This window comes from Misgurnus anguillicaudatus, chromosome 22 (assembly GCF_027580225.2).
Source record: "Misgurnus anguillicaudatus chromosome 22, ASM2758022v2, whole genome shotgun sequence".
Lineage (NCBI taxonomy): Eukaryota > Metazoa > Chordata > Actinopteri > Cypriniformes > Cobitidae > Misgurnus > Misgurnus anguillicaudatus.
Window position 1 is genome coordinate 33790918 of NC_073358.2, and position 18880 is coordinate 33809797.

Sequence of the window (18880 nt, forward strand, 5' to 3'; positions counted from 1 at the left end):
TAAAGGAAACAATGCGAGGGCATTAATTTTGCCTTGTCCAGCTAGATGAAGTTTATGCGCATAGCACAGTATTTGCACACTCCAAGCACCTGCTTGTGATTTGGTGTCCTCTGGCTCTGTGACCCACATCAGCCCTGGAGGGGAGAAGAGAAGAGTGGTTAAAGAAAATTTAGGTCATTCTCTCAAAACGAATAATGTGTAAGTCAAATGATTTTAATTCGCTGTTACTGCTCTTCTGTCTGTAATTAGCTCATAACATTGACCTTATCATAAGTACTTTAGACAGCGTGCTCTATAATTTACTGTTTAAGAGATCAATGACTCTGCTATGGCCATAAATATAAGGGCATATCTTGCGCAAAACGTTTGGCCTGCTACACCTGCAAACTGTAGTTATATAACACAAGATGATTAACTTTTTGTAGCTTCCAAGCCAAGAGCCATTGTGTTGAGATGGATTGCGATAGCTTTGGAATACAGTATATAGTCTATACGTTGTGTAAATTGTTTATCAAAACACAACTTGAAGACTAAATACTGTGAGTATGCATTTACGCATGGAGAAATAAATGTCCAGCATACTGTACCTCAAATTTTAAACACGGGCATAAAATATATTACTCGCTATTTGATATTGCAGTGTGTCTTTTTGTATTTTACCTTATCATTGCTTACACATGTCAGCTACCCACAAAATAGTTTTTCCTTCTGGACCTTAAGTGTTGTGGCTTAACAGAACAAAACTGTAGCTATACACCAGATGTTAGAAAGTCTATGAGTGGATTTATCTTAAGCACAACTAAGTGAGTCTTAAAGGGGCTATAAAAGATTTCAGACCGTTTGCTAATTTCAACCACACACACACGCGCGCGCTTAAAAAACCCAATCGGGCACTTCAAGTTATAATCTGTCAAGTAATTGGGGCATTTAGGGCAGTACAAAAATAAGTTATCAAGAATGTACCTCAATAATTGCCCTTTCTGTTGTCTACATGCCTATATACTGCCTGTGCCCATTATCTTAATACTGTACATACATTGGTACTGTTGTTCCATGTATCATTTTTTTTAAATGAAACATAATAATACAAAGTTATCAAAGCTAATGCATGACATTTGGAAATCGGACACACAAGACAGACATGTGTGAAGTTCCCTGAACGCTACTAAAAGCTTGTTTTCTCGATTTATTCACTGCTTATTCATTTAGCACAGATGGTCTATGTTACATTGTTTCAGACAGGTCATATTATGATTTGAATAAACAGCATCTTTATTGTAGAGTGCAAGCTCTTCAACGTCCATCACACATTGTGTGTGTTCAAATAAAGCATCATGTATTTATTTTCTGTTGATGTTCCAACTTAACATCTGGCTGTGAGGTGATTTACGCGTGAAGATGTCAAACTACCACTGTTTCTCTAAATACTACCAAACACCATTACTCTTTGAGATATGGACAGTGATTTATAATCAGGAATTTGATGCCTCTACAACTTGGATTTACAATCCGCTTTTCTGGCTTGGTTGAGATTTTGAACAGTATAAATTTATTTTATTTTATGTTTCCGAATAATATTGATTACTCTAAAGCAGGGGTCTCCAACCTTTTTGTAAGCAAGGGCTACCACGATGGATAAAACAATTTGGAGGACATTTGACTTTTTTGATGTAGTCTACTCAAAACTTTCTGTTTTGCTTGTTGATCATTGTTTAAAATGTTAACATACTTAAAAGAAGCCAAGCTAATGTATACAAATTTAATAAATAAATATGAAAATTGAGGCTTTTAATAGAATGTGCTTTGGCAGGCACCTCACGGACTTTGTGCGGGCAACCTGAGGGCACCATGTTGGAGACCACTGCGCTAAAGAATATTGATTGAGCTTAATGTCCGACACAGTTCAAATCTGTCTCTCTTTCTCTGAAGGTGAAGCTGCCAGCTTGCACCTGTGTGGGATTAAATTTATACTCCATGGTTACTGATTTAAACATCAGAGCAGTACTACATTTGGGGGACAAGGTCTACAAAGGCATTTGCTTAGCCAAGAGGTTCCCAAACTTTTTATTTAGTGACCCAGTTAGATGGGTATAATGTGTACCGGCACCCACATATTCTTTAATGTAAATATGAGGAAAGCAAAAAATTTTCTCTTTTATAATTAAGTCGTTCTTCTTGTTATTTTATAAATTAAATGTATGTTTAACGGCGATATCAAAATAACTCATGGTATATCATGTCAACATCATTGTAGCAAAGTGTCTTTGCGCAATCCACCATATCCCACTGTGCAACCCACAAGTGGGTCCTGATCCACAGTATTTTTTTATTTGCTTAGCCATTGAAACTTTGTATGCTACAATTTACACTGTGCAATTTTACACTTTAGTTCAAAGCATTGAAAGTGGCAAACAAGGAACACATACTGTACAGCAGTGGTTCTCAAACTTTTTCAGCGTGCGGCCCCCCTTGTGTACGGCACATTCCTTCTCGGCCCCCCCAAAGAAAATGTATGAAAAAACTGTTCTAAAACTCAACTTTGAATTAAACAAAACATATTGAATTATACAAAGTAGTGATGTTGGTTAGTAGCCATAATTTTTAGGTTTAATTGCACAGAATTTATGATAAATTTATTTATTTTATAAAATGTCATAAAACTGGGGCCACCCTGGCACCATCTCGCAGCCCCCAGTCTGAGAACCACTGCTGTACAGTACTGTGCAAAAGTCTAGATTTGTTGTTTTTGCCATGTTATAGTGATCATATATAATTGTTTCTCAGTCTCTTTAATAGAATACTTCCAGAAAATACAGGAAATGTGTTACAAACTGTATAAAAGTGTAAACTGATGTGTCAAGTTTTTAGGGTAAACTTCCCTTCCACTTCAGCAATAGCAGGAAACTGCAGGATCTCTTAAACCTAAATAAAATTAAATCCTAATTTCTAATTTTAAAGAAATTAGTCTTTTTACTTAATTTTGCTCAAAAACGCTCAAGATGTGTTTTGTGCCAAGAGTAGTCACACTAAACACAGATGATGCCTAAAGAAGACATTTAGTCCTGAAAATTATTTGAAAAAAAATTTTTGTACATATTTCCTGTATTTTCTGTTTGTATCTTAATAAAATAGATTGAAAAATAAATATCAATAGACATTAAAACTTCTAAAACAACAAGTCTGGTGGTGGCAGCCTAAGACTTTTAAACAGTACTGTAGTTCTGTATGTGTTTTTAGTATCTAGTTAACCTGCTACTAGTAGTATTGAACACACACTAAAAATGTTATCAGATCAGTCTGTCAATTCTTCCACCAAAAAAGAAGAGGGTCTACTTGATAAACAGTGTGTATTTTTTTAACCACGGTGATAGTATTTTGACAGGTTTTATGAATGGTCAGCACTTAAAGTCGCAGTCCCGGACAACGTGCATCGATTTTGGCACTTAGAAACTGACTAACATACTTTCCACAATATGATCCATGCGACAGGATGGTGTAGCTTTGGAAACTAGTGATGTCATCTATAACGTGGAGCATGTAATGGTTTCCTAGCTCAGATTCCAGAACAACACTTGAGATGTTGATAACGACTCTCTTCATTAGCTCGAACTGATGCACACCCTTTTCCCCTGTCACCAGCTCTCCAGAAGTTGCCCACGAATAATTATTCTTTATTTGACTAATATATACAATGCATATGGCGTAGTGGCCAGGCCCGGCTGTCTCATGTGACAGCTTTTGTTTCAGTGGAATTGATGAACTGTGGTCAAGCAATTTTGTTCTTGGGGTCTGTCCAGTGATAAAACACTTGTTGAGTTGTGTTGCTCCGAGCAGTCAGACTGCACCACCACCAGCTGTACAGCAACTACGCTGTCACCTTTTGCGGTTATTGGCTGATACTGGGGTAGGTAAGTTATATATTAAGAGACTAACATGACAAAGATGAGATGCATAAATAATTGTAAGGATTTAACATTTGACTTTGTTCACAACCCACCAATGGATTTGCGCACAAAAGTGTCAAGAGTTCCTCTTCAAAGTCTCAAGCTTCTATCTGATTGGCAGACTTTATGGAGTTTTTAGAAGTCAGGGTACAGGTTTTTTGGTCTGCCAAGAAATAAGCTATGTCACAATGATCTTTTCCCTTGAATTTCCAGCTGGATTTGACAGTTGTTCTTTAGATTTGTAGCATCACACAAAAAAATTAAATGCTATCAAATGGTGATTTGTTTTTGAAGTTATTATTTTCCACTTATTTTTACATTCTAATTCTCATTATTTCAGGACTAATGAACAAGATTTAACATTTTCTGCTCATTTCTGAGTTTTACCTTTATTTATTTATTTATTTATCTCAGAGCCATTTTAAAGGAAAACATGCACCACAGTTTTTCAATATTTTACTATGTTCTTTCAATGCGCGCACTTAATCTTTATACAGCACGTTGTGAATTTGTTAGCATTAAGTCTAACCCCATCTATTCCTTAGGATCCAAACAGGGATGAATTTAGAAGCCACCAAACACTTCCAGGTTTTACCTATTTAAAGACTGTTACATGAGTAGTTACACAAGTAAGTATGGTGGCACAAAATAAAACGTGGTGATTTTTTAAGCAGATAAAAATGAGAACTATATTGTATGGTGGAAGAGCACTTAGTTTGTAGCACTTCGACCTCAGGTGCAGTAATATTGACAGAAGTTTGAGTGAGAGGGGGAGTAGTCAGGAGTGATAATGTTACTGCGTGCCCATAGATATCTACACTAGATGTCGCCTTGGCTACGGCAGTTCATTGGACCGAATGCGTCAACTAGAGCTGCCATCTTGAAACAGGGGAATCCCGCATCAGCGTCATTGTAGGCAATGGTGTAACCAAAATAAAATCACCATAAATCGTCATCAACGCGATTTTCTTGGTTTTGTTTTGGTTCGTTTCAACAGTCATACATGTATTTAGCATTTAGTACAGGAAAAAATAAAAGTTTTGATTTTATGGAAATTTACTTTTTCTAACTGTAATGCATAGTGCTAGTAGCCCTAACATCCATACGCAGCACAAAAGTCCGGCGTCGTTCATGAATTTGAAGTACAGGCGGAGACAGCAGCTTTACCTCCAATGACAAGACACCTGTTCTAAGATGGCGGCGGGTTTGACGCATGCTCAAAGCCCCAAGGCGGCATCTAGTGTATATATCTATGACTGCGTGCCAAGGTTGAAGTGCTGCAAACTAAGTGCTCTTCCGCCATACAATATAGTTCTCAATTTTTTTTCGCTTAAAAAAAATCACCACATTTTATTTTGTGCCACCATACTTATGTAACTAATTGTCTATAAATAGGGAAAACATGGAAACAGGGCCATGCACAGGGGGGTGGCATGGTGGCTAGAGCCACTGCCTTTCTGCCTTCATCAGCTGAGGTGCCCTTCTCATCAACCGCCAACCCCCCCTTAAAGTGTCCTGTTAATACTCTGCTAAAGATCCACTGATTCCAATAATCCACTTCGGTTTTTTTCTGGGGCCGCTCCAGTGCATCTCTCACAATCTGTGTCCAGTCTTTGGAAAGTGGAGACAACAGTTCCCTAAGTTTGTTGCATTCACAGGTAGGTAGATTTATTACATTACCTCAGTTGTTGATCAGCTGGAGTAGTAATTTGGTAGTTTGTAATTGTATTTCGGTCAGTAATGATTTGCTCTCTGTCTTCTAAAATTGCTAACAACTTGGCAAGCAAACAGGTACTTCTGTAAGATGTCTGTTAAAGAGCTGTTTTACATACATTCTTCAATATGTCTATGACATCTTTCAGGAAACGTCTCAGAGATGTATTGCAGATGAGCAAACAATCAAAAAACAACATCTTGCAGATTTAAATGCAGACATCAAATATACATTTCCGAGATGTATGTGTGCTATTAGTAACAACAAAATATTCACATTCTTAGAATTACAATGCTTGTCTTATCAAATGAAAATACCCAATTATAAATATCACAAAATTTGTGATTGTTGGCACACTTTGTAGACAAAAAATACAAAAAACAATGCCTTCACAAAAAAAGACAGAGTGGAAAGGGAGGCTGCTAAAGGCAGTTCAACATTACAAACATGGATTCAAAGCTCCAGCAGGTAAATCATATAGCATATTTAGCAGTTTGTCCCACTTTAATTCTGGTTATTAAGTATATTATAATCACTTATCTTAGTTGCTACTAGTAATCTACAATAAAAATCATATTTTATTAAAACCATATTAATAATAACACCCCCCTTAGTGCACCTTTTTTGGATTGGGCCACTGCCCCTCAAAATGTGTGTGCTCGTCCCTGGTCTTAATTCACCTTGACATCTGCCCAACATTGGGTATTGACATGAATATCCAACGTTGTCTCAACGTCAAAACCAGACGCTGATCCGATCTCAAGACCAAACTTTGGCCTGACATCAAAATCCAATGTTGATCTGACGTCAGGATTCAACAGTGATCTGATGTCAGGATAAAATGTTTATCTGAATTCAAAATCTAACATTGATCTGAATTTAAAATCCAACACAAGTGGATACAGCAATCTGACAACATAAATGTTTTTTCCAGTCTGTGGGCATTTATTATGAAATATTAGCTTACAATCTAAAGGGTTTCTGCAGATATTAAATAGTCTTAATTCACCTTGACATCTGCTCAAAATTGGGTATTGACTTCAAAATCCAACATTGGCCTGACGTCAAAATCAGACATTGGTCCGACATCAGAATCCAACATTCATCTGAATTCAAGATCCAACGTTGATCGGCGTCAAAATCTAATGTTGATCTGAATTCTAAATCCAACACAAGTGGATACAGTAATCTGACAACATAAATGTTTTGTCTATTGTAAATGTTGTGTGTATATATATATATATAACTGGTTATCCAGTAAATAACATAAATATTATTATGAAATATTAGCTTACAACCTAAAGGGTTTCTGCAGATGTTAAATAATCTTAATTCACCTTGACATCTGGTCAAAGTTGGGTATTGACGTCAAAATCCAACATTGGCCTGATGTCAAAATCAGATATTGAACATAAATTAAAATCTACAGTAAGTTACTGGCAAACAGCTGCATATCTACAGCAATTTTTTTTACAGTGTTACATTTAGGTCAGATAGGCCCTCAAATATTACAAAGTTAAATCCTCCACTTCTGTTCACATCATCTGTGTATGTAAAGAGTGCTGGTAAACCCACACTGCCAAAGTGGGGAGAATAATGCTATGCTACTGAGATCTGTGCCATGTACAACAAATCAAACTTCAAGACCAGGCAGGCTGCAGCATTTCGAAAAGCCAAGACGTTGATATAACTACTTGGGTGCAACCAGGGACGACCTAAGAATGAATGAGGTGTTATAACAACAGTTTGTGTAATGACAGGTACGTCGTGATCACACTGAGCAATGTCTAGGTACCATATTTCCAATCTGCCCGTTGAGACTTTTCTTTTTTGAAGATAAACCCCATCTCTTCCTGATCTGCAATAACAAAAGCTTCAGTAATATCCAACACTTTAGGTGACAGAGACCACCTTTTGTATGATAGAAAGCTCCAAGATTACAAGGAACTGGCGTACAGAGATAATGATACCTTGACTCATTTTTCATTCTGTGTTCAGAAATGTTTTTGCCTGAACAGAACAGTTTCTTGGCACATCGCTGCACTGTAATATACACTCGGATATACTGTCATCTGATGTTTGGTGCCGTTGCCTAGGAAACAGTCCACGTAGCTCTGTTAGGAAGCGAGTGGAAAGAGTCTGGAAGCAGGACTTCATCTCTTTCATGTCACTGAAGGTGGAGAGCACAGATAAAATGAGCCCTGCTCCTCTTTCTCACCTTCTGCCGTCACACGTAAAAATCACGTACTAAGATAAGTCTACAAAGCTGTGCCGAATTTGCAATAGCCGTTCAGGGAGACCTTGCTTTTAGAAAAGGCACATTTGCATCCGTTTCGAAGGTCTTTCGGAGTTCATCCAGGAAAACAAGTGTTAAATGGTACAACATAAGATTTAAATTTATTTGGTGACATTAGTGGCACAGATGTGAAATGCTTTACCTTTCAATAATAATAATTTGTATTTTTTTGTTTCCTGTTATTTCATGAGAATGTGCTCAGTTTTTTCATAGCAGTTTTCCATTGCATGTTGGAAAACAGATGGAAAACTCAAGCGAACGCGGATGACAAAAAGTTTCAAACATAACACGATAAGAGTGATTTTTTCCAGAAGGGCAGAATGTCAGCAGATTCGATAAACAAATACAGAATAACAGATACAGAATGTAAAAAATGCTTTAGAATTGTACATTTAAGGCAGAAAGTCACTTTACAGAAATATCTTTCATAGTTTGTCGAATCACATCCAAACTTTTGTCACTTTGAACTTTATGCTGTTTGATCATGTTTTTATATTTGGCCATTTTTATAAAGCACTCCATACAGATTGTTGTTTTTTGCCATGATGTTCTAGATGGTGAGGCAATAAAGGCATTTTTGTGTTGAAATGGGTGATTCTCATGAAATAAGACTCATGAGGTGTCATGAAACATTTTGATAAAAAAAGTAAATGTAAAGTAAGAGTTAAAAATAAGAAGCTTACAGTTACAAACATCTCTTTACGTACTATTTTGCACATGATTTCAAATGACATCATACAAACCAATTTTTTTCACATTTAAGGGGAAAATTTTCATTACCGCAGGCTGTCCATGACTGGATTTGGGTTCTTTGACATGGAAATATTTATAATTATAAAATCAAAAAAATTAAAAGCTTCAGTGCATATTATACTATAAACATTTACAGTAAAGAAACATGTGGTATTTGGTGATCATTGGTAAATGTAGAGACAATAATAAGGAATATAATCGTGTTTCTCATCCTCCTCAACAATTTTCAATAATTGTTTTAGCCCTCAAGAAACTAACATTTTAAAAAAAAATTGTTAGAAGTGACATAATTTATTGTGATACTCAAGATGGCTACCAGGTAAGCAGTTCTTATTTTTTCTCTCCAGATAAAAGTTGAAATTTTGTTTTTCATAGTAGTTCTCATTACCGAAACATGAGTTTGTAAATGCATATATTTAATATAATATCATGTTGCGGTAATGATCATTTTTGATGATAATCTAAAAAATGTAAATAATTCTATATGAAATATTTTTAAATCCTCTAAAAATAATGGTTATAGTAAGTTCAGACCTTAATCTATGTGCATAAAAATGGCTTTTTAAAAATTCTGATGCTGGACACCTTCTAAATCTGGATTTCGTGAGAATCACCCAAATACCTTAAAGTTATAGAGTACTTTGTCTTGAGGAAATAGTTGGAATGAATTTGCTGATTCAATTGAACTTGAATTTGCTTAAATAGAGCAGATTTTTGACTATTCCTTGGGATCCAGCACATTTGACGAAAACCGGGAATCTCTCTTCCATTCCTAGGATATGTTTGTTACCATGGCAGCCAAATGCTGCTCTGAGACAGCTGTGGAGCATTCCTCATTATCCTCATCATCATGTGGAAACAAACAATCGCTCTTTGACATTTTTCTTCAATGAGAAATATCCCACCAAACAAATATATGCCATTCAATCAACTATATTTCAACATTCACATTATTCATTTAGAAGACACTTTTATTCAAAGAAACTTGCGAATAAGTGAGCTATATACTTAAAGTGAGTTTTTATTTTAGAATGCTTTTGACTACACTAACAAATGATCTATCAGACCTCATCTATCTTTGCTTCCCACTGTTGCCCTGTGATAACCATCACTGGCACATAGTGTCTTGCGCTAACAGCACCATGACAGGAAGTGAATCAGTCTGCCCCACAAAAAAAACAAAATGCGGAGAGAAACAGTGTCCAGCCAAGTGTGGTCCTTCCCATCATAAATAAAGAAAAGGTTTGAGGAAAAAAGAAAGGCCATCAGGAGAAGCAATTGATGACACTAGCATGTGTTCACTTGCTCCCCAATTACCCAAAGCCACTGTGATTGCTTTCACAGACAGCAGAAGCCAGAGGCTTCGTCCACCCACCAACTGTCTGACCTTTATATAAGACCAAACGTAGTGAGGAACCATCACTTGTACACCTTAAAAGCTGTTGCACAGGAGGAAAATGAAGTAGATGCTAAATGACAGATGAAAGACTTTACAGCACAGGCAAATTTATGACTGCCTCTCAATCTAAAGGTTTAGATGATAAAGTTAAAGCAGGGAGAGATAGCCACATGCTGTTCTTCAGGAATGACGTGGAAACACACATAAATGCAAAAGGAAATTTAGGAGGTACGAGTTAACATTTTTAAAGATTATACAGATGAGAGGTGCTGGTGGTAGATCTAATACACACCCAGGCACATTTATGCGCACTGTGCAATGTTCTACTTAAAAGTTCACATCTGGACACCAATCCTCCCTCACCCACACTGCCAGGCTCTGCAGACAGAGTGGACTGAATTGTAGAAACAGAACAGAGAGTTCAGACTGCCTCATTCAGCCAAATATCATCTCTCACACACATGCACTTAAACCCGTGTGAAGCTTTGTTTCTTGTGGCAGTACCCCGTGCGAGTAAATGAAAAGAGATTTGAAAGATGAAGTGGAAGATAATTGTTTATTATTCACAAAGCATAAATCCTTGTCATAAGAGAGCAAAGGCATGATGATTAAAGAGCACCTATTGTCTGATTCACAATTTTACATTCCTTTGGTGTGTAAGTGTGTATTAGTACAATTTAACGATATGCAAAAGGTACAAACCCCAAAGTAAACAATGACGCAAGTTATCGTCTCCAGCGTAAATCTCTTGTCTTGGACCACAAAAAACACACAGATTGTAGGTAACAGTTTACTTCCATGGGCCGGTTGACGTGGACAAGACCGAGATTATCATAATTCCTCCCGCTTTGAGTCGCAGCCCGTAAGTTAGCTGTTAGCATTGCATTGTAAGCGAATCTTTCAAACATGGTAAGAAGCGTCACATTTCCGGCTGACGTCAGAGGTATTCAGGCCAATCACAACGTACAGATAAGCTGGGACACAGTGCTTTTCAAATCGCTTTTCATCGCTTTTTTGTACAAAAAGTTTTGTACAAAATCCAGACTGATCTCATGGAAAGTCGTGTTATAGTCACGAAAAATTTGATTAACCTATTCATGTCCAAGGCACGAAATTCAGCTTTTTTTCGTGTCTTGAGCACAAATGTCTTTTTTGTGTCACTTGCATGAATTTCTATAAATAGTTTTTCGTGTCCGCGGCACGAATTTCTTTTCGTGTCATTTTATGTATTGTTTTCTCATTGTTAAGAAAATAGGAAAAAGCATTGTCGCTTGGGGTTAGAATCTCGTTCTGTTACATTTTTAGACATCCTTAACCAAACCCCAAAGCGAAAGAAAAACATTTAGAAACCAATACATAAAAGTGCATCCTAACCCAAACCCCAAACGAAAATGATTTAAAAATTGAAAAAAATTTGAAAACAATACATAAAATGACCTGAAAAAGAAGGTCGTGCCACGGACACGAAAAACGATTTATAGAAATTTGTGCGAGTGACACAAAAAAAAATATTCGTGCTCAGGCACGAAAAAAGCTGAATTTTGTGCCATGGAAACAAATAAATTAATAAAACATTTTATAACATGACTTTCCGTGAGATCATGTTGACAAAATCCTTGCGTTTCAGAAAGTAAGAATATCTGGAGTAGAGCTGAAGATCTTTGCCCGAACCCGACGGGACAGAGGAATTCAGGCCAATCACAACGCCGAGATTAGCTGGCCAATCAGGGACACAGCGCTTTTTAAATCGATGCGTTTTGTACAAAATCCAGACTGATCTCATGGAAAGTTGTGTTATAGTCACGAAAAATGTTATTAATTTATTTGTGTCCATGGCACAAAAATCTGTTTTTTTCGTGCCTTGAGCATGAATGTCTTTTACGTGTCACTCCGCACAAACCTCTATAAATAGTTTTTCGTGTCCGCTGCACAACCTTCCTTTTCATGTCATTTTATGTATTGTTTTCTCATAGTTTTTTCCTATTTTCTTATCATTGTTGCTTGGGGTTAGAATCACTTAAATTTTTAGACCTCCTTATCCAAACCTTAACTCCAGAGTTTTAAAAGCGAAAGAAAATTATATAGAAACCAATACATAAAAGTACATCCTAACCCAAACCCCAAATCAAACCTTAAGCGACAATGATTTAAAAATAGGAAAAATGAGAAAACAATACATAAAATGACACGAAAAAGAAAGTTGTGCCACTGACACAAAAAAACTATTTATAGAAATTTGTGTGAGGGACACGAAAAAAACATTCGTGCTCAGGCACGAAAAAAGCTTTATTTCGTGCCATGGACACAAATAAATTAATCACATTTTTCATAACGCGACTTTCCGTGAGATCACGTTGACAAAATCCGTGCGTTTCAGGAAGACAGTATATCTGGAGCTACAAAAATGTACGGTATGTAAAAAATTATGTGATTTTTGAACCATAAACCACACAAATACATATTGTATTATGCCAAATAAACAAAATAACGTTTTTAGCAATGAAATAGGTGCCCTTTAAAAAAACAATATGTGGGCTTTGCGATGCAAATTTAAACGCTTTTATTTCCTTGTGCACCTAAACAAAGCACTTTAGCATTAGTATGTTTTTTACTAGGGTGCACACCTCTGTATCCACACTTTCCCAATTATATTACTACCGTATGATGAATAAAGAAACAGCCTTAGACATTTGCTTTCACGCATCTTCTCCTTTCAGACTGACCATTAGATGTTGCAACACATGTAAAGATGGTAAAATCATCAAGCACTGGAAACATTTAAGCTATATGCAAGTTTATATCCAACTCGCTCTGAGAAATGACAGGAATGCTGTTAAACTCTAAACTGTAAGTATGTGGTTGGCAAACATAATTGCCATCATAAACCCCCATGTCATTCATTTTTGAATGCTTGTTTTTATTGGGCAAAACACATTATATAAGCCACCAGGGACGAGACACCAATCCGTTCCGTATTGTTATGCAAAACCATTCGAATGAAAAGAGTCCAATGAAATAAAACAGAACCATAAGAAGAAGAACACTATGAGAAAAGAAAACAAAACAAAAGCATGCACATTTGGGATTAATTAAGTTATGATTATATTCATAGCACTTCTTATATAGTCCATATGGCTGTCCCATCTGAACAGTGTCTGTAGTCTAAATACCCATAATTTAAGTGGATTATATTGTCAACACAACTGTCAGAGGAGAATTTCTTACAATCTAGCAGTAGTTTAACCTGCACACTATAGACACGGATGATTGAAGAAACACTGCCTCCTAGCGGTGACGTAGAGAATTAAACCCCAACCTGTTTGGCTCGCCTTGCAGAGGTTCACATTGCGAACGGAAGTATTATTTTAAAGATATTTGTGCTGCTAAAACGCATTACAACACATAGAAACACGTAACAAAGACAAACAAACCTGGCCACCTGGGATTTCACCTGCTGGGTGGAGAGGCCTTATAACAACTAATAGCTTTTAATACTGACATCATCCTTTTCTTGTGCTCAGGTGAGGTCATCCATAACAAAGACACCTGCAGCAAAATAGATCAATGGAGCGTACAAGATATAAGCCTAACTTCTCTAACTTCACGTGTCATTGTTTTGTTTTTGTGTTGTGTTAAGGATCTTAGGGTGTCTCAGGTCTTTTGAAACAGAACAGTGCCATACATTATAGGAAAACATCTGTCATCTGCTGACAGAAAGTACACAAGGTGATAAATGTATCTATGACAGTAGCATAAATCTGTTACCTTCATAAATGACTGCAAAGAAAAACATGCTGTTGTATAGATAACAGTGTTTTAGGAGTGTCTTATATAGGTTTAACAGATTTAAATCTCGGTCGGGAATCATTGTGTTTAACAATAAATGTACAAATAAAGCTTATTCAAATGCGAAGTTCTTGATCACTGGGTTGAAAAGGGCCGAATCTTTTTACACAGACGTTAATTCCCGAGCTGTCGAATGCACCGATAGCTCCGTTACTTGACCTCACCGACACAGGCTTCCTAATCTCATAAGTACTACAGATTTTGGAGGAAATAATGAACGGATAACTGACAGCAGAGTTCTGACAGAGAATGGAGCTTGGCCAACCCAGGATGGATTTCCCAGACGGCCTCTTTGCTGTCCAAGGCAAACACAGGTCCCACTGTAGCCGAGGTGTCAGGCTCAACGTGTACAGCGCTTTTATGAAGCTTCAGACACTAGGGCTCTTTCAGGCTGACACAGGAAGAGGGATGGCACAGACATCGACGCAGATCATGCCAGATTTAGATCCTATTATTCGCAGGTTTTAATTAAGACGTTGTTGATCTTGAAGCTTCAATCGGGCAGAAGTATATACAGCGGTTCTTTGTGAAAGTTAGGATGGAGGATTTATCGTCTTCATATAATTAAAAAAAATGATAGGAGGAGGGTTTTGCAGGATCCGATCGAGTTTCTTATATTAACCCATATCCGGATGTTTTTTAATCCAGTGGGCCCATTATCACAATGATACGACATGAAAGAGGCCGTGTTTGGAGGCAAAAACCTCTCAGAAAATCATAGATGAAAAAAGCGAAAATGCTCTTTGATCACTCTTCTGCGTATCTTGCCACAATGTCTCTGGTATTTTTCTTTCAAAGAGTTCTCTTTTGAAGAGAGTGTTTGAAGGGAGAACTGAGGCATAGTGGGCATCCTTGATAAGGCCGAGACCGAATCCTACATCACAGGCCTGTGTTCCTGATACACAGTCCAATCTTTCATCAAAATATAACTAGAACATCTGAAGATTGAGCCATCAAAGCTAAACAACTCGAACCGAAGGGAAGGTCCTTCAGGCTTATGTACTAATTTAAAATTAAGTATTAATATTGATCCTTTGGGTGGTTGGTCCTTTGATAAGCATTATTTTTAATAACAATATAAACCACTATTCCCTACATTTTTAATGTCCCAGTGGTTAGCGGACAGATTTTGAATTCTTTGTTCTTTTTGATCACATGGCTACTTTAGTCATGTATCTACTGTACCTAAATACAAAAAGGTAAAATATATCGGGACATAAAACCCCTTACCTAAAGGATTATAAGAACACCATACTAATACTGTGTTATCCTGCTGGAAGTAGCCATCAGAGGATGGGTACATGGTGGTCATAAAGGAATGGACATGGTCAGAAACAATGCTCAGGTAGGCCGTGGCATTTAAACGATGCCCAATTGGCACTAAGGGACCTAAAGTGTGCCAAGAAAACATCCCCCATTCCATTTCACCACAACGACTAGCCTGCAAAGTGGTAACAAGGCATGATGGATTCATGTTCTCATTCTGTTTAATCCAAATTCTGACTCTGTCATCTGAATGTCTCAACAGAAATCGAGACTCATCAGACCAGGCAACATTTTTCCTATTTGTAGTGAAGATGAGGGGTACCCGGTGGGGTCTTCTGCTGTTGTAGCCCATCCGCCTCAAGGTTGTGCGTGTTGTGGCTTCACAAATGCTTTGCTGCATACCTCAGTTGTAATGAGTGACTATTTCAGTTAAAGTTGCTCTTCTATCAGCTTGAATTAGTTGGCCCATTCTCCTCTGACCTCTAGCATCAACAAGGCATTTTCACCCACAGGACTGCCACATACTGGATGTTTTTCCCTTTTCACACCATTCTTTGTAAACCCTAGAAATGGATGCGCGTGAAAATCCCAGTAACTGAGCAGACTGCGAAATACTCAGACCGGCCCGTCTGGCACCAACAACCATGCCACGCTCAAAATTGCTTAAATCACCTTTCTTTCCCATTCTGACATTCAGTTTGGAGTTCAGGAGATTGTCTTGACCAGGACCACATCCCTAAACGCATTGAAGCAACTGCCATGTGATTGGTTGATTAGATAATTGCATTAATGAGAAATTGAACAGGTGTTCCTAATAATTCTTGAGGTGAGTGTACACTGTCATAAAAATGGTACAAAAACTGTCACTGAGATGGTACCTTCTAAGTTAAAAACATGTACTCTTTACATCAGTGGTCTCCAACATGGTGCTCACGGGAAGGTATAGCAGATTGTTTTATCCATTGTGATAGCCATTGCTCACAAAAAGTTTGAAGACCCCTGCTTTAGGTACAAAGGTGCATACTTGTTGACAATGTTGGGGGTAACGCATTACAAGTAACGCGCATTACATAATAATATTACTTTTCTGAAGTAACGAGTAAAGTAACACATTACTTTATAAATATTTTACTTTATATAATATTTTAGTTACTTTTTTAAAAAAGTAATGCAAGTTATTTTTCAATTTAATTAATTCAATTTAAAAATAAAATAATGTACTGAATTAAACTGAACATATTAACGTAGAATTACACACTCTGTGCACCTGAGCGGGAACAGTTTGAGTCAGAAACGGAGATGGCAGGCCAGAGCTCGACATTTTTGCGATCATATAAAACACCTGCAAGGCCTGAAAGAGATCAAGCCTCAGCCTAGTAAGAAAACGTAATGCAAAAGTAAATAAAAATTAACGAAAACATTACTTTTCATGAAAAGTAACTAAGTAACGCAATTACTTTTTGGGGAGTAACTTAATGCATTACTTTTAAAAGTATCTTACCCCAACACTGCTTATTGTCAGGTACTGCCCCAGTGACAGCTTTTGTATGTAATATGTACATTTTGTAATGTTTCCTGTGTTATATTGTAATCCATACTGCTACGTAATTAATTGTACAGTGCAACATGCAAAATGCTCCTTCATTTTCTGATATAGTAGCACACTAAATTATGAATGCATGCTAAATAGTGCATCACACAATTATATCAATTTGTGAATTCCTTGTAGCTTAGTCACATAGCAGTACGAGTTCAAATAAATTATACAGTATATAGTGAATACCATCACACCAAATGACACACACAAAAAAGTTAAGTTTTAACTTAAAAATATATGTTAGGTCAACAATAATTTAATAATTAACACCTGACTGTTTTGAGGTTTGTCCTTTCCATTTGAGCAGTTTATTTAATCACAGCGGAAATTTTGATATAATAATAATAATAATAATAATAATAATAATAATAATAATAATAATAATGTTAATGCACACATGGACATTCAATATAAGTGGTGCAAGTTTCTTCAGGTGATCAAAGACTTCCTGCATGCTCTGATAATCAAGTTAGAGGCTAAGCTAACCTATCTGCTTCCTGATTTTAATTAGAATAGCTGAAAGCTGCCCTGCCTGCAAGATTTACACACACAGCTCTATCAAAGGCCACTTTGTACTCGGCATGCTAAACAACAAAGGAAGGTATAGCCTCAAAGCCAAGAAGAAGACCTCTTTTGCCCCAAGACTAATCCTGTCATAAGGAATTCTCTTACAAATATGATATTGTTTTGGATTATCAAAAAAAAAACAGATTTAGGGTTGCCAGGTTGACCTTAATCAAATCTTAACTGAAACCTAATCAAGTCTCAATTTGACATGCTAGAAGTTTGCATTTACAATAGTGTACGATTTTCCAAAGACTGATGATGAAAGTCAAAGAGAAACTGGCACATTAATGTACAATTAATACGAAAAGACAATCTGGACCAGAGCTTTAGTAAAGTGTAGTCACATTTCTGGACAATACAAAACTTCTAATAAATCTTGGATTGACAGTAATGTGAATCATAAGCCTATGGTGTATTTGGCAAACAACACCAATGAAGTCATTCAACAATAAAGTCAACACACGGATCTTGATCACATTTCAGATTTATGGCATGATTTCATTATGATGACATTCGTACAGGAAAAACAGACTTCTGGATTCCATATAAGTAGGCTACACTTGTAAGCCAAGTAAACAGATTAAGAAATTAAGCAGTCATTCATTGTTACCCAAACAAACACTCACCTTTATCAGGTGAAAAGTGTAATATGAGACAATATTGCCAAAAGAAATATGTAATTTTATATCCAAGGTCACTGTTTCTTTGCACTGTTGAATAAAAGATTTGTTGATTTTCCAGATTAATAACATCATAAGTCATAAATATACCAAAGTCTGGTTTTGGGTAAACCTGAGGACCACACATTTGAAGGAACAGTAAAATAATGTCTTGGACGCATCACGAGTAATCAAATAGGACACCATGAACGTCATGAAGACGATGCCCAGACCGACCAGCTTATGGAATCCAAATATCGCGGTACTATGATGTCACACACCGATCTTTCTGCGCAGAACTCTGTCCTTCAGTGTGCGCCTTTCTGGACCATCTGCGTAAAGCGATTCGTGATACTGAGGGTCGTGTCGATGAAACGCTCCACGCAGCTAGCGAGACACGTCTCTGTCCGCGAATCCAACTTGCTGCTCGGTTTGTCCGGCATGCACTTATCCCAGCAAACATCCGTGAAGTTGTGTACCTACAGACAAGTTTAAGAACGGTTACGATCCACGACGCTAACTGGTGTTAAACGGTGGCTTGTGTCGCTGTGATTAGTGAGTTACCTGCGCTTGAAACTGAGCTTTCTGCTGCTCCACGGCAATGAGCCGCTGAAGCTCCGCAGCATCTGCTGTCTCAGATGAACTGGATGACGGCATATCAAAGCTAGAACCGAAATCAGCCATGATCACACTTTTTCTTACTTTCTTTACAGATTACATACACAAGAACACATGAAGGATAAAGCAAGTGCGGGAGGCGTGGGAATGAAGGCAGCAACTTCCGCCGCAGGAATATGACGTCATGACGTCCCATCAGTTAATACCTTGAAAAACGCTTT

The 18880-nt window shown here is 37.2% G+C and overlaps 1 protein-coding gene and 1 long non-coding RNA gene across 2 annotated transcripts in view; both read right to left on the reverse strand.

Annotated features, from left to right (window-relative positions):
* The window catches only part of LOC129440183 (uncharacterized), a 153886-nt gene continuing 135006 nt past the window's right edge, over positions 1-18880 (reverse strand). Inside the window, exon 5 of the long non-coding RNA XR_008643050.2 lies at positions 1-134. This is a non-coding gene — a long non-coding RNA (uncharacterized lncRNA). The remainder of the gene's footprint in view (positions 135-18880) is intronic.
* Positions 17849-18829, reverse strand: timm8b (translocase of inner mitochondrial membrane 8 homolog B (yeast)). The gene is made up of 2 exons (XM_055199351.2): positions 18606-18829; positions 17849-18520 (listed from the first exon to the last, which is right to left on the reverse strand). The coding sequence occupies exons 1-2, from the start codon at positions 18723-18725 to the stop codon at positions 18350-18352; spliced, it is 291 nt and encodes a 96-aa protein (XP_055055326.1). The 5' UTR covers positions 18726-18829; the 3' UTR covers positions 17849-18349.